Source organism: Rhopalosiphum maidis, chromosome 4 (assembly GCF_003676215.2).
Source record: "Rhopalosiphum maidis isolate BTI-1 chromosome 4, ASM367621v3, whole genome shotgun sequence".
Taxonomy (NCBI): domain Eukaryota; kingdom Metazoa; phylum Arthropoda; class Insecta; order Hemiptera; family Aphididae; genus Rhopalosiphum; species Rhopalosiphum maidis.
The window spans coordinates 4,511,217-4,535,254 of NC_040880.1; the positions used below are offsets into that span (position 1 = coordinate 4,511,217).

The window sequence follows — 24,038 nt, forward strand, 5'->3', positions numbered from 1 at the left end:
ATTATTTTGATATTTCTACATGGATATATACTATATAGGTTCGTTTGAAAAAACTATTATATATTTATATTTAATATTTATAATAGAAACATTGAAAAAAATACTAAATAAAATTACCCTAGTTTTAATAGTTTTAACCTCGGTATTTTAAATAGTTAAAAATAATCTTACATTTAAAACTGAACACGGATATGATGCTAGACAAATATCTATTATTATAGTATCAACCATGACATAAGCTCATGCTCGATCCACATATTTGAATATTCATATTGGTTAAAAAATGTACAATATATTAACATTGGAAACTAAACACAACTTAGGCTACCTACTATAAGAACAATTTTAATATTATTTTATAACATAGAATATATAAAATATCTATTTATTTATATCGATATTTTTAACAGTCTTGCGCGAGAAAAAGATATTGTTATTATTTAATTGTATTAACTATTTAATGCATTTGTACTTAAAACCGTGAACTCCTGGGCTCCCACAAACAGTGGGGTCTATTATTATTTTTAAAATAAATAATCATAAAAAAAAAAAAATTGTATGATAGATATATGTAATAACACTCGACGATAATATTATATAGTTTTAAAAATTGTCTGATATATCATTCGTCTGACCGCCACATTACTATAGAATGTTATAATACGACGTGGCGACAGAGTTTACAGTACACACAGACATAATATTATATTATTATTATAATGCATACGTAACGTACGGTGGTCACATCGTGGATACCGACGGAACTCGGGTACGACGTCCGCGGGTCGTGTGCAGCTCTGCTTATATATTACACGTATACTCGTATAATGACAATATACATGACGTCGTAAATCGTTAATCGACACGTTCCAGCAATACACATACTATCATTGTATTACATAATACGATATCGTTATTATTTTGTGTTTTATGATGTATGCGCGAGTCGTTAATTAACGGGTTATATTGGCGTGAATTTTTGTACTATACACTCCATAGGCGTTCGGTAATAATTTAATAACTATGTAAATCGGTCATCGATACATTCGCGGGCGTTCATTCCGCCCAAGTACGACGGGTGTCGGGCACGCCGAATAATATTATTATTATTACCGTCGCGGTTATAATAATATTATCATCATCTATCGACAGGTACCTACTACATTACGGTCTACGGCCGTAATAAATTATTATTATTATTATTATTCGGACCGTATACGCGCCGCGCACAGCACAGACCCGTACCTGCAGCAATGTCGAATGTAAGTGTGATACCTGCGCATATTAATAATAAATATAATAATCACGCATAATACGAAACGCGCGCGCGTGTGTGTATTTATATGTAACCACCTGTAGGTACGCGCGTAACGTACTGCACGTTCTAATTCCGCGAAACCGACAATTTAATCTCAATCCGTGTAATATTGTTCCGTGTGGTACGCGTATGATCGGCGCTCTCGCGAATCATTCCCCGCACACCAATAATACAATAATTAATAATATATACATCGTGTCGTGGTAATATTATATTAAATATTGTGCGTACTGCGAGTACGCAGCGGGCGTATAATAGTGTAATAATATACACATAATATGAATCGAGTGGACGAGTAATGCGAATGCGAGTGTGCTGTTCTCGAGTGTGCAAAATCGGGCCATCGCGTTACGGCTGCGACGACGACGACGAGTCGTTGTTTGTGCGAAATACTTTTACACGGTATGACTATAGAGGTATAGAGGTATAACACCAAAGTAATAAAAAAATATAATAATATATCGCCGGGTATCGTTTGTCTAGCCTCTAGCACATAATTCATAATTTTATACGGTTTTTTTTTTTTCTGTTGTTTATACTCTATATTATAATATATTACGTGGCGCGCTGCAACGACCGTATAATAATTATACAGTCTCGGGCTGCAGACGCTCTAATAAAATAATAATAATATGTACCTACGTATCATATAATGGCTAGTAGGTCTGTTTTTTTCAGTGATTACGATGTGTTACACTGTTACATCATCGCAATATATATGCGCATCTTAGACGGCGGTTTCGTGACCGGACGATCGATGCGAAAAAATACTACACCTATATGTGCATAATACAATATTTTCAGTTGTGAAAAGTGTACACTATATACAAGAATAGTAAAGGTATAAGCTGGCTAACACACATTGCACCGGTCTGTGTTGAAGACATAGTTTATACTGTTTATACTGTTTATAGTCACTAATATATTGTACGAGTGTTGTTACCAAAACATTGTAATTCGACGTGACCAGAAGCGTCGAACTAGGACTTACGAGTTTTTCGAAATCCCGCGGTTATATGATATTTAAACTGCTGTATAGTTCTAGGTATAATAAATAACAATGGAAAAAAACGGCGTACTTTTCACCGAAGTTATACCCTCTCCCGTTACTCGATTTGAATTATAGATTTATTTTCGTGCGAGTAGACAATACGGAATACTGATTATTGTAAGTATTTTTAAACTTGAAATAAGTAATACGACCAACAGCTGTATTATTAGGTAGGTACGTACTATGAAAAATAAACAACTAAATAAAATACAACGATACGACGGACACGATTTCGTTTGAAGGTTCGTTAAAAACAACTCGTCTCATAATAATTAACATTACAAGCTTAAAAGTCAAAATAGCGGCGGACGTAGAACAGTGTAAAATTGCAAATCGTTTGTCAAAAGCACCTAATATTATTATTAATCGTTATTTTTAAACTGTTTTTGCCGTTTACAACGAAAGTACGAGACCGAGTAATATATAATTGGCAATTCGCGATGACCACACTGTTTACCACAAAATAATAGTCGGAAAAAAAAACAATATATTATGTAAAAAAATTAATAATATATAAGAGACGTTTCGCAAATTACCTACACACACACACACACACACACACACATCAGTAGCTTAACGAACAAATACGTTACTACTACTACTACTACTACTACTACTACTACTACTACTACTACTACTACTACTATTACTATATAATAATAATAATAATAATAATACTATAGTAGTACTACTATTACTACTAGTTGCACGCAGCGTTGAGCGTACGACGTGCGCGCGCAACACAGTACGATAATTATTGCGTGGAAGGGGCAACACTGAGAGCGATCCACCGCCACGGTCTGTCGTATCACGCGTTCTGCACGACGCCCATACAATTATCAGCCGCAGCCGCGTCCGATTTTGTTGCCGTCAGGTTGCCGGTAGAGCATGTAGTGTCGTTCTCTCGTTCCGCGCACGACGACGTGATAATAATAACTAACATATTATAATAATTATTATTTTTCAATCCGTAGACGTAAAAATATTACGACCCGAATTCAGTTGTACACATTTACGGTAGCCATTTTCGTTTCGTTCGCGTAGCTAAAACAAAAATTAAATAACGCTCGTTCGACTGTGTTCACGCGGTGCGGTGCGTATTATAATTTTTTTTCCGTCTTCCAAACCCGGGAAAATCGCGTTTTCCGCGTCTCCGTGATTTTTTGTTCGTATCGTGCGGTATTAAAAAAACAAAAACAAGTTCGTCGCCGTCGTTACCTCTGTGTGCTCGTGCCGTGTGTGATATTACGCGCGTCGATGCATCGCCGTACGAACAACGTCGCAGACAACACGCTAGCGTCGTCTTGACACGGACAAAAACGGATTTCCTACTGCCCAGTTCGTCATCGATCACAGCGAACGTAAAAACTAAAAGGTACGGGCTTTTAATATTTACCGAGCACAACGTCCGTAGCAGAAGAGTTTTATTTAATTTTTTTCATTTTAACGATATCGTCGCGAAAAGTTATAAAAAAATAATATTAAACCAGTAGGTAGTGAGTCAACAACAGTCCTTTGCGAAAAATAAAATGTGGTTACATAATGCTTACACATAGCATAACATTTCTCTGCCCACATAATATAATATGTATACATAATAATATTATCATCAACACCGTCGTTAAATACGTAATACACGTTAGGTTTGAAGGCTTTACATAACATCCCCGGACTCGTAACACGGTTCGGACAGATTACGAGTTTTTTTCGCTGCTTTTACTGCTCTTAAATTTTTTTGTATTTAAATAATGTTTGCGTCTTCGACCACCGCAAGATACGACAGGTAGTACATAACGTAACACAATCGAAACGATTATAATATAAGCGATCGAAGGGTGCCGCCGGTCGCCGGTGTCAGATGGGGGGGTGCACCTTACACACACCGGGTGACGGCGTGGTCCCGAACAGGTGTCCATCCCGTTGACGTGCGATAAATAGGGGTCCGTCTGTAGTTGTATAATAGGTATGCAGCAATAATAATAACAATAATAACAATATTGTCGTCGATTGGACGAGGAAACTGTACCGTCGGGGAAGTCGTTTTGCGGTTTTACGACAGTGTTTTTGTTTTTTTAATTTTTTTCCGCTCCGCCTCCGCGTACGGCGAAAAAACGAAATGGAATAACCGCGCGCACGCACACACGCATAACGTCGCGGCGCGCGCGTCGAAAGGGTTGGCCGCACTGGTTATTGGTCACGCACGTCACACGAGTTGCAGCAGTCTGTGGCGTCGCCGCCGCCGCTTGTATTTCCTGTTCCGCGATCATAACGATTGTGTCGTATATAATAATAATAATATAAGCAGTCGTAATGTGTGTGTGTGTTTGCCTGAAGCAGCTTCGGCGGCTGTTGCCGTAGAGGATGAGTGGTTAGGACGCGCGGCGTGTGGTGTATTCGGTTGCGTCGGCGGTGTGGTGCGCACAGGAGAAGGAGTAGCGTGTGTGTGTGCGGGACACGGACTAGGCGACCGGCGCGAGAGGAGGGCTCCCGGAGACGACGACGACGACGAGATGCGTTCTTTTCCGCCACCGCCTCCCTTTCTCGTCGAACGCTATTGTCCTACGGTTGACCTTGACTACACACACACACACACACACACACGCATTTATACACACGACCGGATTCCGGACGGACTTCCACGACTCAGACACACTAACACACGCACACAAACACAGCCGAAGTCGGTATATGGTCGTTGTACGTGTGTAAAAAAAAAAATACATAATAATAATAAACTCAAACGATATTTTATTACGCGTATTTCCCGGCTGCGGCGAACGTCGTTTGGGAATTTATTTTTCCTACCATTCGTTTCGGGGGGAGGGTCAAGGTTTGTTTTCGCATTCCGTCGCCGCGTACGACACTTCCCGTGTTTGCGTTGTTTTCGCAAATTCTCGGGGATAGGGGGAAGAGGTTTTTTTTTTTACAGGTTTTCCGTTTCCAATAATATAATAATAATAACAGCAGAACACTCGCCGCCGCAATACTCGATGATCAGGATTTATCTGTAACGACGACGACGACGACGATAACCCCGGTTTGAGTTATGCGCTCTTTCTTGTAACGACCGTGATAATAATTTAATATTTTTATTGTTGCCGCGCGCGCCAAGAAGGAAAATATTCGTCCGTCGGATCGTTATACAAACTCCCGTGCACATTATGGAGGAAGTGGGAGAGATGACAAAGAAGAAGCACTTGGTTTGTGTGCGTGTGTGTGCGCGTGCGTCGTGTTTTTGGGAAGCTGCCGCCGCAGCCGGTGGAATGTTAAGATGGGTCTACGGCTACGGGTGTGCGAGGGGGTATGGAGATGACGGGTGGAATGGATGGTCGTCTTGTTGCGGTGCGGTGGTGGCGGTGGAGGGACGACGAAAAAAAAAGGAAACGGCCCCGTTCCCACGGTTCGGTGTCTGGGGCGCCCGTCAGTGTGAGTGTGTGTGTGTGCGTGTGTACCTCTCCGGTGTTGTATCGGGTGGTGCGAGTGTGTGTGAAGGGAGAGGACAAGGGATTCCTTATTTATTTTTTTTTTCACTTCTTTTTTCTTTCTATCGCCGCCGCCGCCGCAATCACCGCACCCCTACGACACCCGACGACGACACGGAACACCTGCTCACTGCTTTCTCTCTCTCTCACCCGTCATAGTGTACAAAAGGGACGCCCCCGCCGCGGCGCGTAAATCGTGGGGGAGAAAAATCTTCACGAGATGACACATATTTTTCTTGTATAATATTTTCGTTCCCCCTCGTCGCCGTTATACACCGTACGGTGTTTTGATTTTTATTCGTTTCCGAACGTCGGTCGTGACCGGGTCGTCGTTTTTCCAACAAAACTTATAACCACCGTAGTTGCCGCCGCCATTGACCACGCTTGCAGGTGGCCGACATTTTAGTCTCTCTGGGTACGTGCATATTTTTTTTTATTTTTATTTAAATCGTCGAATAAAATAATCGTATTGTGAAGCGCCGTCCGCAGGATATCGGATGTGCGCGCGGTTAATAAGGTCAATTTTTCCATTTCACAATCGACGTCCGCGAATTATACATTTATTTATTTTACCTTATACATATTTAATTAAATAAATTATAATTATGATTAATTAAATGTTAATGTTTTCGCTTCCGGCGATCCGATGTCGGGCCATAGCCCACGTGTACACAATAGTGTCACACAACACGACATAGTTTGTCACGAAATATATTCTAAATTATAACGATTTGGTTTTTGGCGAACGGATCGTGGAGGGCATCCAGTTTTTCCTTATTTCGCTCCACCGGGTTAGGTTACGCCGCCAACCGGCCACAGCAGCATCGCAGATCGTTTTTGTCGTGCACGCAAAGCAACGACATGGAAACGCCGCCACACGAGCCAAGTGAAACCCGTTTCTGTCTCCTCTCTCGACATATGGCGACGGCGGCGGGGTAACATGACCTGTTGCTGCGCGCGCCGCAGAGCGGAAGTTCCTATTACGCGCTCGCGCGCGTGTGTGTGTGTAGTCCCGGGACAAAGAACCGCGTTTGCCGCCTCCGTTCAAGGTTAACCGCCGACGCGTCTCGGTTTTCCTTCTGTGTGCATATTATAATATGACGCGCGCGCGTGTGTGTGTGTTCCGTAAGTATTAAAGGAAACGAAAATCAAAAAGTTTCCACCAGAATTCGATATACATCCTATTGCGCCGATAGGGAATACCGACGTGTGCATATTGGTGACGATCAAACAGCAGTGCTGCCGACTGCTGTTTGAGAACATAATTTTAATAATATGTTAACGATATTCGACGACAATAATTATTAATATAATACAGTTGCAGTCGATTTTATTATTATTTATTAGAAGTAATGAATATTCTCGTCTTATTTTTTTTTTTTATCGCAATGTCGCGGACGCACATAAATTTATTATGGCGTGTATGCGACGACGGTCGTGTTCCACAACGGAAGAATATTATAATATTACACTAAAAGAGGGCACGCACATACAACAAAGACGGTCGCGGTGACGGTGTTGTGCGGTCGAAAAGACGTATAATGTATTATAATATTGTTAAAATACCGGCCATGGTCCGCGCACGCGTTTCCCGTAAGACCGGAAGTGTGTTACTACCGCGGCGCTGGCGGTGATACGTAACACGGTTTATTATGTTCGATACATTGCGTGTACGAATTTTTTATTTTATTTTTGGTGGCCAACGACGGGAAGTGCACGCCAAGAAGTTTTCGTGGTACGCCGCCGTTGTTTTACCGTTCTATTTTTACGATCCGTGCGTGTCTAAAACCGTCGTCGTCTTCGTTGTGTGGTGTTGATCATCGTCGTCGCCGTGTCTATTATGAAAATAATAATAATAATAATAAATAATGTGAGACGACGACGACTATTTTATTATTCCGCCTAAAAACGGGCGCACTGCGAAAAATCCTATAAATAACAATAAAATTAATCTCGTTCGTAGACACGTACACGTTACAATAATCATCGAGTATAAGCGACATAATATCACAGAACATTATTATGATATTATGACAAACGAAGCTACGTTTACAAACTTCGATTTCCGTACCATTTATAGTACGACCGATGGATATTATATTATTATTATTATTTACGTTTGAACGAGAAGCTAATAGATAATACAATCGCATTGTTCGCAGAAAAATATTTTTGTCCTAAAAATAAATTTTAATAAAAGTAAAAAACGAACAACTTATTATAATAATAAGATAGTCTGCTCGAACACGCTAAGGACCATTGTTCCGAACTTTCGACCATCGCTGACGATGGCTAGACGTTTTTTCGGCGGCGTGCCCGAAATACGAACCATCCAATGAGTTTTTTCTCAAAAATTGCGCTATTATAAAACGATTTCTCTCCACGATATAATGGTACAATTATATTCATCGTGTACATTCTTCCGCGTTTTACGGAGGTTAACCTACGTCGGTTAACCTACTAACGACGATACGACGTACAATCAAACGCGTTGTTGTTAACGCGCGGGGTCTATTATTATTAAAATATCGTACGAAAACGATTGTTATTTATTGATAACAATGGTATACGTTTATAATAACGTTGTGCTATAGTTCGACAGCCGTCCGATTACTGTGTTGTAAAATAATGTTATAAATTATAATATAATATTATAACTTAATACGGTTTTTATCGACATGTACACGCCCGTCGTCGTCGTCTTTCCACGTCAGCCCGTCGGCGTCGCGTCGTCGTTTAATAATAATTACCATATTTACGTTATTATTTATAATTCTAGGAATTACTCGTTATTTTTAACCAATCATAAATGTTAATTTATTAGATAAAACTGTCGATTTTCTTTATGTTTCGCGCAATCTCTAGTCCGTTTCTTGTCATCTTTATGTTTTAGTTGTACTTTTTATCTAATCGGGTTTAATTTTTTTCTTCTTTTAATTCGGTGAACTTAAAAATAACTAATTGAGGTCAAATCGTTGTTAATCGTTCAGACTTCCAATATATCCTCAGTGTTTTATAAAAAAATCGACTACGATGAAACTATTTCCAAGTAAAACAAATCGTTTATCTTTGAGTCCGAATCGGCGTATTGTACTGTATCACATTATTTACGTTTATTGTTTTAAGTATCTCATAATATTTTTACACTAATATCGTTGAAATGATTTAGCAGATGAAATTACCAACTTTCGATGCACTCAAAGATCATCTGGTTGTTTGATACATTGGTCCATAGAAGATAAAGTAGACGTAGTTTGAGTAGGTATGTAGATTCTATTATTATCGGTCGATACTCTCGCGGTTTAATGTCCGGAAGAAGGGTTTATTTTGTATTTATTTTTAACCGTCCAATTTTTTTTTTGTAACTTTACCCCATTGCACCGGAAGAACGTAAACGAAACGATATCGCTCTATAATATATTATAGTTTATTCTTATACATCTTTTTTAATAAATATCTGTCAGTTTCCGAATAGGGTTTTACTGAAATTTTTTATTCGGTGTAAAAAAATCACTCCATCTATAATAGGAAGTAGTAATATGTGTTATGTATTAACTTGTATACGGAAGATTAATTATAATTTTAATTAGTTCCGAGAAGTCCAAGTTATAAGAACGAGAAATGTTAATTTGTAGGTACCAAACAAATAATTTTATCATTTATCATCGATGACTCGTTTATGAAATAATGTGTTGTGCAATTAAAGTAGAGTATAATCTATTATTTCGCCGGCTCACAAAAACTTGTTTTGAATTTGGGTGACGGAGAATTACGTACTATTTATCTATATTATTTATTTTATTATTTTTTCTGTTCCATTTCCTCTTCATGGCGGCGGTTCAAGGTTTTTTTTGAAGGTTCTTATTTTTGACAAACACCGGAAATCCCGTTATTTTGTTTGCGCGTTCCCTCGTCTTACCTGCTACCATACCTAGATTTAAGTTCGAGGGCAATTTTCGCGCTGTCGTAGAAAATTCATTCCGGAAATCTTATCGGTGGCGGTACAGGATGCGATGCGCACCGTACATGACGACCTCCGGTCGTCTATAAGGGGAACGAAAAGAAAAAAAATACTAATAACGTGCATAATAATGACAAAGTATACATAATATTGTTAATACCGGAAGTACCGGAACGGAAACACCGCACAATGTGGTTATACACCTACTGTTGGCGGTTGGTAAATTACAATAATTATTTTTACAGTCAAAGTTAAGACGGTTGAAAATATGTATGCTACGATGTATCTCAACGTTAGTCGTGTAATATTAGTTGAATTTGGTGTTATAGATAACAATTATTATTTATTATTGTTACAGTATTATTGATATCGCACTCAATACTGTTTTAGAACAGTGGGCTTGCCTCCGAAAATTCAATGAGTTTGGTAAAATTATCTAGCATTTAAAATAATGTTGACTAGTCCGTGTTTGTAGACTATTGGTTGGTCGAATGGTTTCTTATTTTTGTTTTTTTACAGTGAACATATTATTATTGTTAGTTATTAGTGTTATTACTATTACTACTGTAGTACTGGTATATTGCATTATCGCATTTCCGTTTTGACGATTTCCGCGTAGACGATCACCTTGCGAGACGAACACGCCCACACCGTGTGTGCGTGCGTGTGTGTATCCCCTCCGGAGACTGCTTGAAAAAATAAAAAACCGACACGTCGAGTACGCGTGCAAACCGGCGGCGCTGTTCGTGTTCGTCGAAATTACGTCACGCGTTGGTTTTTTCCCTTTAAAATTGTCTTTACCCGGAAAACGACGATGACGACGACTATCAAGTATCGGGTGGTTGAACGTGAAAATGCCTCGTTTATTTTCTAACGTATACTCGTTCTCGTTTAATAATAATTTTTTTTGTCATATTTTCGGATAATTTTTTTCCGCATAATCAGTCTGGACGTCATTTATATTACACGCAGTAGTCGTCGACGTTGCCCGCCTGTCATCACTACCGTAAAAAACCAATAGATGGTCGGTCTGTTTTCTTTTTCTTTCCACTTACAGAACGTATTGCTGTTTTTTTTATTACTCGTGTATGTGTGATTCGTGTAGAATATCGATCGACAACAACGAGAGGTCGTACGCTTCGAATAGTAATAATAAATCTTCGGTACGTATACATTTTTTTTTTAAATCTCGAGAGAAACAATTTTGTTAAAACAACACACTTGATTTTTATCTTTTTTTTCCGTATGGGCGACGCTCAAGTTACGCGATCGGAAATAATATTATTATATTATATAGTTTAAACTACGTTTCGTTGTCTAAATCTGTTTTAATAATATACAATATTTTTACCGCCGTTAATATAATATTATTAGTATTATTTTCTTAACTGCACGTCCCAGCGAAAACTTTGTTGTTTAATCAGAAACGTACCACCCGCCACTGTTTGTAAAACAAACTTGCATGTACTTGGCGGCGTCGGCGGTCATCGTCCGCTTACTTATAAACAAAAGGCTGGCAAACATTTCCGAAAACGCACGAATTCCAATTTACTCGCGCTAACGAAAAACAGCTGCAGTTTTACGACGACTATGATGATGATAGCGTAATGGTCGTATTTATTTTGTAAAATGTAAATAATTACATTACGTTAGTATCGAACAATAATAATTAAAATACCGTATACGCGCTTTTCTTCTATATTATTTTGTTGACGACGCTATTTGAAAATGAAATGTAATACTATTATAATGTACCTAATTATGTTTAAAATAACATAATATAGTGTAGATAAAATTCGATAAGCATATTACGATGTATAACGAAATATAGGAGGAAAAGGTCGGAAGAATGTAATTACCTCGCCGTCGCGTAAGAAATAGCGTTTCCGGCTGCGCCCGTTTCCCGCAAACACACACATAACACAACACACATTGCCATATTATGCATACGCATAACAACACACACGTACATTATAATGCACAAACGTGTATAATATGGTAATCAATTCGTTTGACCTTCCTACCGGGTGTACCCGGATCCTGGTTCGGGCTTGAAGAGCATACCGAATTCATATACGAGCGCGAGTTTGAATAATAGCCAACGGCCATTTTAAGTTCCCCTGAGCCTGTGCAACGGTTTTCAACGCGATGCTATAAATTCGTTAGACTGTTTTGTTTTTCAATCGTTTGAATTATTATTATAGATTCGTTACAATATTATAGAGAATTACTGTTCGGGTTATTATTATTGTTGGAAACTGCTTCCTTCTCACTCTCTCTCTCTCTCTCTCTCTCTCTTTCTCTGTCTCTGTCTCTCCGTCTTTCCGAGATTAACGCGAGTAACGAATATATATATTATAATATGATAAAGTAGTAGTAATAATAGTTAAGTAATATTTCGTTATCGTCGCAATTATTATTGTGTTCGACCTTTACCACTCGTCTGTGTGTGCGCGATCGATAGCGGACCGAGCGCAAACTATCAAATTTTTATAATAATAATTAATTATTAATTATTGTTGTGTGATATCTTGGCGATGTACGAAAACAACATTATTTCACGCATGTTTTGTTGCACCGCGTAATAATCGTATAGCATAATATTCTCGGTGAGTACGTTTGGAATGACGACAGCAGGTGTATTTTTTTATAGTCTGTGGCATTCGAAACGCGATAATGTTAAAAAAAATAAAACCCTAGTATATAGGCGTTTTGTAAGTACCACAACTGCTTAGTATAGATAAATATGTGCAATGTGCCCCCCTCGTATAGTGTACACAAAGTTATACGTTTCCTCCCCCCCAGTCATGAGTAATTATCATTAGACGTTAGAGATCGACGTGCTCGGAGGCTGTTTCGGCATTACGTCCGAGTTACAGCGGTACGCACTATACTGTTCACACAACAACAATAATAAATTGTTATCCCCGATTTTATAACGTGTGCTATGCTGTTTACCAACGACTTGTTGGACCTAACCATGTTCGTCATATACTAATAAATAGTAATAATTATTATTGTAATGCATACACACACGCACACATACATTCGACACGATCGTTCCGCTATCGTAAGGTTGAGCCGCGCATGATACAACAATATAATAATATGACCGGTTCAGTCGGGAAACGACAAAAAATAAAAAAATAAAATAATGAGCCGTCGTCGTTGTCTCGTTAATACTAAACGAGTTTCGCGATATGAAGACGAGGACGGCGACGGCGAAGGCATTTTAATAATAATAATTGGATTGCTGATAAAATTAATTGTATGCAATGTTCAATTTCGGCGAACGTTTCGTCGGTCAATAATAATATATTGGAATATCAGTTTACGTCCAAAAGACGACACCATTAACGGCATTAACACTGCGATAGTTTAATATTATTATATTGTTGACGTTCAAGGAAACGGGAGAACGGTATTTTTCCGTGTTAAAACGCGCTTTGTGGTTTTCTGGTTTCTTGATAGAACAACAACCCAGCGACGGCGTGTATTTCAAAATCGATGACACATGAAATAAATAATAATTAAAAATTATTATTATCATTATTATTTATTTCGAATACGCACAACCACTCTTCCCACCACTCCCACATTCACACATATTTCGTGCGTAAAATATTATGCACGTATAAGACCCGTACATAAAAATACAATATAACGTATCATACATTTCATGTACACCGTACATTAATGTCACATTTTTTGTCACTGCATTTCTCTCCGCCACGGTGCTTACATACAGTGTGTGAGTGTGTGTTTGTTCCGGGGACGACGTGAACGTATACGCAAAATCCCACGCGGAACTACACAGAGCGGTGCTCGTGGTGTCTATCGGCGCAACATGTAAGGTCCTGAACTGGTGTATTCGAAAAACGGAACTCTACATACTAGATAATATCAAACATTTAAAACAATACAATTTTTTTTAAACAAAAGTTCTGAGCTTAAATAACGCGATATTCTTGATGTACAGAGTGGTGGGTGGGACATTGTGTTTAACCACGAGTTATAGTACAGAAAAACGGATAACGGTGGTCACCAGACACTCCGGACATATATTTTTATATATCTAGAGCATTTTATCGAATTTGAACATGTCTTTTCTACGCGCGTATGATATGATTTATGACGTGTACGTTTACCGATCTTCTCAAGTCTGTCGCTCTGTATACGGGCGAGTGTGGTAGAAAATATGTTTTTCGTTCGTACACTACGACACGTGTATAAAAACGATTTCGGTGCCATTACGGGTTATCGACCATCGGGGGTTATCATAATCGTAGCAACAACTGTTCGCTTATCACGTTCCGTTTGTGAATAGTTCGTCGTCGACTCGACAGTACCTACTAAACGACACACCTGTGGTAACTGGTACTGCGCTGTTGTCTAGGAATTTACTGTAATGGTACAAATTCACACATCGACGTGCATTTCCGTCTTTAGATATTATTATCAGTAGTAATTAATCGGTTTCGCACACACGTAGGTACGTGAGTACTCTTACAATCTCGTTTCCGCACAAAACGTTGTCGCGTAAACCTCTTGCCATTCGCACGATACGTAATTCCACGTGTAAAACTGGATTTAGTTGTCCCGGCGGTGATTTTATTCTCTTTTTCTCTTTCAAACAGACTCTTAATATTATGTGATGACCTACACGAAGTATTAAATATGTTTCGCATACCTCTTTACATATTCTGTTAGTTTCAAATTTTTTCGATTGAAATCTGCACCTTACATGGAAATCAGACAAAAGTCTTTTGAAACAGTAGCTACTTTTTTTCGTCAGAAGATTATGGTACCTGCTGTGGTGCACCCCGTCGCGTGTTGCGCAATAGCCGCATGGCAGAGCGCCTTATTATTTCGAACGCATTTTTCGTTTTTTTTTTTTTACAATGTATCTTGTTAGTTATAGGTAGTACAATAAAATTGTCGTCTACCGCCGTGGCCGTCGTCGTGTTGTGTTGATTTCGTTTACGATGTGATTCTTCTTTATACCAGCATGTTCGACCGACAATAGGATTTAATAGCTGCGTGGTACCTGTATATTGTGTAATAAACGTGCACGGTATTTGGTGTATAATATGTAATTTGTGTGGTCTATCGAAGATCCGTTTGCATGGGCTGTAACGGAACGTGAAAAAAAAACCACAGTCTGCTACGGCACAGACGACTAACGAACTGTTCTTACAGTATAATACAGCGGTTCCTAAACTTTTTCAGTTCACGCCACCCTAAAAATTAAAAAAAATAATTTCGCCTCCCATAAAAAATTAAATTACAAATTTTTAGTATTTAAATATACAAACATTTTTATTTTTATGACAATATAAGTTAACAGTAAATATTCTCGTGCCTCCCCTGTCAAAAGCTTGCGCCTCCCAAGGGAGGCGCGCCTTACAGTTTGGGAACCGCTGATATAATACATATATATATATATATATATATATATATATAAGTAGAACCGCAGGTAAACACGGCAGTATATGACACCTATATACGTGGAGGTATTATAAAAAAAAATAACCCACAAACATATACATGTATTATACGGATGCGCACAATATATAGACCGCGAGCCAACACAGCAATCATCAGCACCCGGCGAGACCGTTATGGAAATAGGTACAAACGCAACGCGCGTTTTGGCAACAACACCGCGGTGGATTGCTGTCGCGATCTCGGGCGCCAGAATATCCGTTTTGTTTTTCTTTTCTAATAATGTATTATTTGTTGAATTATTAACCGTCCGATTTCGCAATGTTGCTGATTTTCGCCGTTTTTCTCACCGTGTCCTCCTGATAAATATTCATGACCTTTTCTGCCCTCGATCAATTCCCATAATTTTATTGTTCTTTTTTTTTTATTAGGTTAGGTCTTATCCGAAACCACTATAATAATATACAATACAACTATCTTTATATGCGTGTATAACCTAACCGCGGTATTGCAGTATTAATCTCGGTCGTGTATATTAGTTTTTATGGCTATGTAAAAATAGTTTTTAACAATAATATGCAAAGCGGAATAATATATTACCGCGGTCGTCATTGACAGGTGTAATAAATTCGTAATTATTGTTTACGTTTCAGATCCGATCCTCTAAAGGCATCATGAAATTGATGCCCCTGACTCCGGGTCAGGTGTCAACGATAACGCGGCACGGCGGTGGCGTCGGCGTCGGCGGCGGCCTAGGCAGTGGCCTAAGCGGTGGTGCGGCAGTCGGCGGCGGCGGAGCGACCAACGGGGGCACCACCGGCGGCCCAGGCATGACCAACAACGCAGCCGCCGCGGCGTTTGTGTTCAACAGCGGTGCAGCGGCGGCCGCCGACCTGTTCTGGCGTTACCACCATCACCATCCGCACCACGGTGGTGCCTTTAACTTCCCGCCTTCGCCGACACTGTTGCCGCCCACTCCGTTCCCGTCTCCACTCGACTTCAAACACCACTTACCGGCCAACTTGAGTGAGTTTACTGTTTTACACTCGTTATCGAAAACGTTTCGTTTTTTTGTTTTGTTTAAAAACCAAAAAAATACATCCCGTTTTACTTTTTTTAACACCACCCGTATTTGATCGTTACGTTTTTTCGTTGCACAGTTACCGACCCGAGAATTTGGACCAAAGAAGACGTGGCCGCGTTCATACAGTGGGCCGAAATCGAATTCGACTTGCCGCGGTTCGACACCGAATTGTTCCAGATGAACGGCAAAGCGCTTTGTCTGTTGACCAAACAGGACTTGGGCGAACGGTGTCCGGGCGCCGGCGACCTGCTCTACAACGTGCTGCAACTTCTGCGGCGCGGCGGTGACATGATGAGCGCCGGAAGTGCCGGACACCTGCCCGGCAGCCCGGTCGCCTCGCACTTCCCTTTCAGTCCCACGTGGTGTCTGCCGGCACCGTCTTCGCCGGCCGTCCTTAGCCCGGCCCCGTCCATAGACAGCCAGTCGGACAGCCCCCGGCACATGGACTACCACCAACAGCAGCCGCCGGTCGCCTCCTCCACGTCCACGGTCGGCCACCACCTCACGCCCAGCGTGTCCATATTCCCGACGACTCCGACAATTGGTAAGTGGTGAATCGTAAATTATTGTACAGGTCCTATACACGATGTGTGTCGGGATGATAATCAACATTGAGAGATCTCAATTAGGCGTTTACATACCCGACGTGTGTAATTTTCAACAAAAATTGATGATCGTATTTTTTTTTGCTTTCAGGATACTCGAACAACGGCGGCACCAGCTCTGGCGGCAGCAATCAGTCTGATTCTGACCCAGAAGAATCGTCTGCTAGCAGTGGCACACTGAACTTACCGCCACCCACGCCCACCACCCCGTCTTCGTCAACGTCACCTCCGCCATACTCTCCTTCCACGCCCAAACAGTCTAACGGAAATATATTCTTCCCGTCCGGCGATTCAAACTCAATTGAACCAAATACAAGTACGTAGCTGTTGTTTACAAAACAAACGTGTACGACAGACTGATTAACACGCGCTTCATATTGTTTACAGATGGTCGACTCTTGTGGGATTTCCTACAGCAATTGCTAAACGACACCCATCAACGTTTCACTGGCTTCATAGCGTGGAAAAACCAAGAAATGGGAGTTTTCAAGATTGTCGATCCCCCGGGTCTTGCCAAACTGTGGGGCATACAGAAGAACCACTTGTCCATGAATTACGACAAGATGTCCAGGGCCTTGCGTTACTATTACAGGGTAAACATCCTCAGGAAGGTGCAGGGTGAAAGACACTGTTACCAGTAAGTTCATGTTTTTTTTATTTTTGCATTTTATGTCTATGTGACATTTTTAATCGTCATGATTTTAATTTTTTTTTTTTAATTTTTGTATAGGTTTCTTCGCAACCCCAGTGAATTGAAATGCATAAAAAATATATCTCTATTGCGTCAGCAAATGGCGTCATCGCCTCAAACTCCGACTACAACTACTCCTAAACTCGAATCATCAGCGGGAGATGTATCTGATGAAGACTATAAACCAACTGACTTAAGCATGTCATGTCCACCCAGCTCGTGGCAAGATGGACCTCAGGACTTGTCGACTGCGTCGACTAGTTCATCAATGCAACTGCAGCTCAACATGTCTACTTCGATGACCCCCCCAGTGTCTTCTGGAATGACTAAGGCGGCTCTTAAACTTGAACAAGCATCATAGAGTAGTCGTCAGAATCCTCCCTCCCCCCACCGTGCGCCTTTATTTAATCAGCGTATACAAATTTACTCAAGAAAAAAGTTTTTATTATATATATATTTTTTTCTTAATATGTTACCATGTCGAATGTTTTATTTTGTACGCTAACCACGAACTGTTTCCATACATATTTCCTAATGGTATGTTCGGGGTGCAATCCACACAGGGTATTCTTATTATATCCAAAATAATAATAATAATAATAATAACAAGATTTAGTTGTACTAAACATGTCAAGAGTTATTAACAGTCTCCGACTGCGCCAATGGCACATCCCTTAAGACTGTCGCACAACGAAATATACACAGCGCAACGAATATGATGCTTGCATCTGAAGAATGTTACGTTACCAGTAGTATATTATGAATTTTTTTTATAATTAATTTAAAAAAAAAAATTGACTGACATTATTAAACGCAGTTGACTAGTAAAAGTTTGTGCGAGAAAAACACATCTGAGACTTTGGATTTTATTTTTATACAGTAATATTTAGCCCAATATATTTTAAGATTTAAATTTTTTATTATGTATAAGCAAATAGGTGATTGATAAAAACAAAAGTGTCTTCCTCAATATAGAAAATTAAAAATTGATAAGAAAAGATAGTAATTAAAAAATATGTTGTTATAATTTGTTGAATCATGTACATATGTCTATTTAAATAAATTTATTATTATTATATTATTATTATTTTATTATTATTATACATACATAATGAGTAAATAAATATAAAATATATATATATATATATTTTAAGTGTATTAACTTAATCAAATACCTCGATAAGTTTTATTACTAAATAGGTTATTAACTTGTTAAAAAATAAAAAAAAAAATAAATTAATTTTACTTCATTGCCCGAATTGTTTAATATGCCGTTATGTCTTTCAATCACGTACGGCCGAATCCGTACATATTTATGTATTATATTATAATTATTTATAACAATTACACATCAAAAATGTGATGCCCAAATTTGTTCAAACACAGATTAAGTTAATTAGATTTGACTTGTGTTGGGTAATTAAAAGAAAAAAATATGTTTAATTTTTTTTTTATTTACTTTAACAAGACTTGTTGTTTTTGATGTTCATTATATATAATAATATATAAAAATATAAATAACTGTTTTCTTTTCGATACATTTTTAATTTTAAGCTAACATTCCTCATAAATCGTAATCCTTTAAATAGTTTTTTTTTTTTAATATTATAAATTTTTTTTTTCAAAATTGCATATCAATCATTTCTTAGTAAAACCTAAATATTATTATATAACAGTTATATAAATTTTTATTTTTCAAAATTTTGTATTGCAATAATGTCAGCAAAGAGGAATGTGTTAATTTTATTTGTAACACGACTGTGTAATTGACTTGCTATTCGTGGATAGTTCAATTTTGTATTAATAACATTAATAATTATTAATATTTTTTTTCTCGTTGTATTTTGTAGTAGTATTATTATATGATGTGGTCTCATAATCAGGGTTTAAAGAAAATACATTTTATATAATATTTTATTTTAGAGTTTATGTACATTAAGCTCACTTGTTGTAAACTCACGGGTAAAATTTTTAAGAATTTGTTTTTTTTCTTTTTGGAAACGATTTTCATTGCTTGTATGTTGTTTTGTAGAGGTTTAAAATTATTACAAATTGATCTCTAAAATAAAAGAAAAAATTAAAAATTATTAAAACCCTAAAAATACATAGTTATTTTATAGTACATAGTACATACTATATTATGTATAAATATTATTAAATATATTAATTTTCTTTTATAGTAGCAAGTACAGAATCAAAGACCTAATATGTTTGTTGTCTACGATTAAATGAAAATAAATTAAGATATTTTGTTGTACATAATTTATAAATAAAAAAATATAAAATATTGTGAAATATTTTTGAAACAGAAATTGTTTATTTGTTTAGTTTTGCAAATCATGTCATAGTAGGTACATACATTTTTCAATTGCACAAAATATTAAATAACACATGAGCCATACTTGTGTGGAAATAAAATGTGTTGGTATACAATTGAATAATACATGTTATATCATGTACTCTTAGTAAACCACAAAAGTTGGTCACTTACTAGTTACTAGTTGACAAGAAATGTTAGAAAATAACATTAACTAGTTATAATTTTTGGCAACTTCTAACCTGAACTGATTATTTATTTATAATTATCCCTGCAGTGACTGATATAGCTAGTTTCTATACAGTATTTTACATGTAACAACTGATAACTTTTTATATTTTAGAGGTATACTAAAAAAGTAAAAATGTTGAATGCAGTTCTAGGGTTTTCAGCGAAATACAAATTAAAAAATTATGCATTTTAAGGAAAATAAAATGATCTTTTAAAATACTGTACATTTTGTTAATCGATTTAATTTAAACTGACCATTTCGTTTGATTTTGTCGAGTCATTTTATTGACAACAAATGTGATTGCCACAGCTTACAGAGTAGGTACCAACAGACAACGATGTATAGTTAATAATAATATGATGTTCACATGTCCATGCGTTTATGTACCTAGGTACGCAATCATAATCTAATATTACTAATAGTAAAATACATCAGGGGCATACCCTTTGAGGAGGGGGTGGTCGTGTCTAGACCCCTTCCAATTTGACAGAATTTAAAATTAATAAAATTAAATACAGACAGATACTCCATTTATACATCAGTGATTATAATAATTAATCATACTTATTAGAATATTTTTGGGGTGGAGAACTGTTTTTTTTCTAGGAATATTAATAACTGTGCGGATCTATCTACAAAACGTTATATAAAATAGGAACTGCAGTATGACGACGACCTTGGCCCATTCCGTTATAATAATATTATACATATTAATATTATTATAATCGAACATTTCGCGGTGCAGCGTCGCGGTTAATGCTCAGGTCCAACAGTATAATATTGTTTTCGTCATTGAAAAACGGTCGCGTGTTTTTAATAATATCATTTGTTTTTTTCGCATCACTCGACCGCGTGATAAGGCAGACAACGGGTCGTTTTAGTTTAAGGAAGCAGAGTTATGTGGCGGGAGGAGAGGAGCTGGACCACGACACCTGGCCCGGTACCAACAGAGCTCGCGAGCTGCTGCGGCCGTTCCGCTGCGATAGGAATCCGTTGATTGCGGCCAAGTAGACCGCGACCGGACCTTCGGCCCGTTCTACTTACTGGCCCTTCGCCTTCCCGGGCATACTTAATGTAGAACGTCCGTTTTATCCTCCTCTATCTCATCTCGTGTAAGTACCGCTTTGGCGACACTGAGTGGACAAAAAAGTCGGTGTCGCCGAAGTCAACTAAAAAAAAAAAAAAGATTTAACATTGTTAATAATATTTTTGACAAAATACAGACGCGGACACTAAAAAAGTCAAAAAGGTATTCAAATTACAACTGGATTACATGATATTTCAAATTATGCTGTTTAAGACTGAAACAACACAAAAAAGAAAATTTTTCAAGAGAGTGATTTTAAACTACAATGAATATTTTAGTCAAGTATAAAACATAAAAAAAATGATTATAAATATTTTTTTGCCTATAAATGCATAACATGCATATTAGTTCTCTATAATTTTAAATTGATTTTATTTACTTATATGCAGACTGCTTAATCTGACACAATGATCAATGAGTGTAAGTGGATAACTTCTATCGTTTTTACATTACTTTTATCAAAATTAATAGATTATATGTATACACTAATTTTCAAATACATAATATTATTGCCAGTTATATGATTATAATATTATGTTCATTGCATAATAAATTATATTATTTATTTACTAATTTATGTATAGAGCATTAGATCGAACATAGCTAATTAAAAAAAAAAAACTTTTTATTACGATACGTACTTTTATAATTTATTTCTTCAATTCAGGTACTTTTTTACGTTGTACACAAATATTGTACCTACATCAATTAAAATACATTTTATTCAAATTATAGATAGACATTTAGTTCCATTTAAAGGCGTGATCTATTTCTATTATCAACTGGCATGGTTATTGCTACGATTTCCGAAAAATTTGTTAAGTTATAGTGTACATATTATGATATCTGAACTATTTCATGATACTAAGCTGTAAATTTCGTAATAATGATTTATATATTCGATTATACAAAAAAAAAAACAATTTTTTGCATGAATAATTTTTAATTTTACTAATTTTAACAACAACAATATTGTGAACATATTCAAAATGAAATGTATAAAAAAGTATAAAATTACTAAAATATAAATATAATTAGCTTTTTTTTAAAAAAAAAAAAAAAAAAATACAAAATATGGCTCAAGGGTTTCAATAACATATTAAGTACATTTAATTGAAAAAAAAACAGCGTTTAAAATATTATGTAGTTTTGATTGAGCAAACCACGGTGTTAACCTTGTTTAGTGAATTGTTTTTTCTGATTTTAAATATCGATTTTTTTTATACCGGTTACCTAACCTAACCTAACCGTGCACTATGAGTGCTAATATCGGTATGCAATAAAATTATATTCCTTTGGTACAATTTATTACTACTTGTGTTTAAATAGTTCAATTACGTTTGAATCGACAGCTTATACGGTGTTTATTAGTTATTAGTGTTACAACAGTCCAATGTTTAATATTTTAACCATGTATACACGTAGGATATACACTATACATAATAAATTATATTAGCAATGGAATTTTGTAAAATATAAAATATTCTCTGTTGAATTATCGGTTTACTTGGCCTGCTATAAACCGAGAGCAACAACATACAACTCCTAAAACTTCCTAGTCGCGCAGACTAATAAATCGCCTAGCACGTTCTCGGGCCACCTGCAGCGGCGCGACGTCAGTTATTGACAGACGCGGTCGGCTTTGGTCTAGCAAGGTGTGACATATATTATAATAATATGCGACGCCGATACGGCAAAGTACGGTTTCGGCGACGGTGACTTATTATGGCGGCGCAGATTGCACACTGCACAGGGCGTGTTTTAAACATATGTTACACGTGTTTTTTGGCTGGATACAGATATTTTGATTTTCTGACACTGACTGACCGATTTTGGATAACGCTAAATATCACTTTTTAATTATTTGCAAACTTGACAGTTGACACCCGTAGCGACACTACCTAAAACATTTATGTGATTCGTACGTTTTCCTGCTTGAAGTGCTATAGCGTATTGCGTTTTTACAAGAATACAAGATAATATCGAATATTTTAGGAAAAATATGTGCGCGACATCGGAGGCTTCTACGTTTGGCCGGGTTGAAAATTATACGACTTGGTACTCGGTAAAATTTACGTTTATATTTAAAATATGAGCGATAGTTTTTTTTCATTAATTTTGTAACTGTTTTTCCAAATACATCGTATAATATTGTGGCAAACAAACGCATACTAACAATATAATTACCACATTTACGATCAATTATAGTCACAAGGAATATTATATTGAAATATATTTGAAACATGTATAATATAATATAAGATTGACGGAGTAACGACATCAACAATAATTACAATCCACTCAAAACACTAAATAGTTATCATTACTAAATATAAATTGACAACACTTTTGTTGCATTCATTTATTTATTTACAACTTTCGAGTATAGCCCGCAGTAGCGTACAATATTTTTTTTTAGATTTTTAGACTCGAAAATACTTTTCGCGCGACGAACAGTCAATACTTTCTGTTTTTAGATATAGGTAACCAAACGTATACACTACTTATCGCGGGGGTACTCGCACAAAAAATTGTGAAAAATCTGTTATTTGCTAAAGCCGCTAAAGGCGAGGGCGGAGAAATGTGTTCTCAACCACTAGAACATATTTTTTTTTTTTAGTCCGATTTTTTCGAGTATAAAAATTATATGATACCTGTCGTAGGAATTTACGGCATCGGCGTACTGATATTGTTCGCTAAACAAAAAAAGTGTGTAATATTAAATGGGTGCGGTGCTGGGTACTAAAATGTTTCGTAATCGTGAT

At 37.1% G+C, this 24,038-nt stretch overlaps 1 protein-coding gene across 3 annotated transcripts; it reads left to right on the plus strand.

The window, feature by feature from the left end:
- The first annotated feature begins 3,211 nt into the window (after nt 1–3,211).
- LOC113561132 (ets DNA-binding protein pokkuri-like) lies at nt 3,212–18,622 on the plus strand. 3 transcript variants are annotated; one of them, XM_026967366.1, is made up of 6 exons: nt 3,212–3,744; nt 15,911–16,283; nt 16,418–16,885; nt 17,038–17,262; nt 17,334–17,583; nt 17,677–17,998. In XM_026967366.1, exons 2-6 carry the CDS (start codon nt 15,932–15,934, stop codon nt 17,996–17,998), a joined length of 1,617 nt encoding a protein of 538 aa, XP_026823167.1. In that variant the 5' UTR covers nt 3,212–3,744; nt 15,911–15,931. The 3 variants fall into 3 exon arrangements, with proteins under 3 accessions (XP_026823167.1, XP_026823168.1, XP_026823166.1); XM_026967367.1 differs by lacking the exon at nt 3,212–3,744 and adding an exon at nt 6,177–6,266; XM_026967365.1 differs by lacking the exon at nt 3,212–3,744 and adding an exon at nt 10,793–10,975 and having other exon boundaries at nt 17,677–18,622.
- The last annotated feature ends 5,416 nt before the right edge of the window (nt 18,623–24,038 follow it).

Coding starts and splice junctions, on each gene's coding strand:
- LOC113561132 (XM_026967365.1), top strand. CDS start 10,901: ATGTGTGATTCGTGTAGAATATCGATCGACAACAACGAGAGGTCGTAC. Junction 10,976..15,910: donor ATAGTAATAATAAATCTTCG/GTACGTATACAT, acceptor TTTACGTTTCAG/ATCCGATCCTCTAAAGGCAT. Junction 16,284..16,417: donor CCACTTACCGGCCAACTTGA/GTGAGTTTACTG, acceptor TTCGTTGCACAG/TTACCGACCCGAGAATTTGG.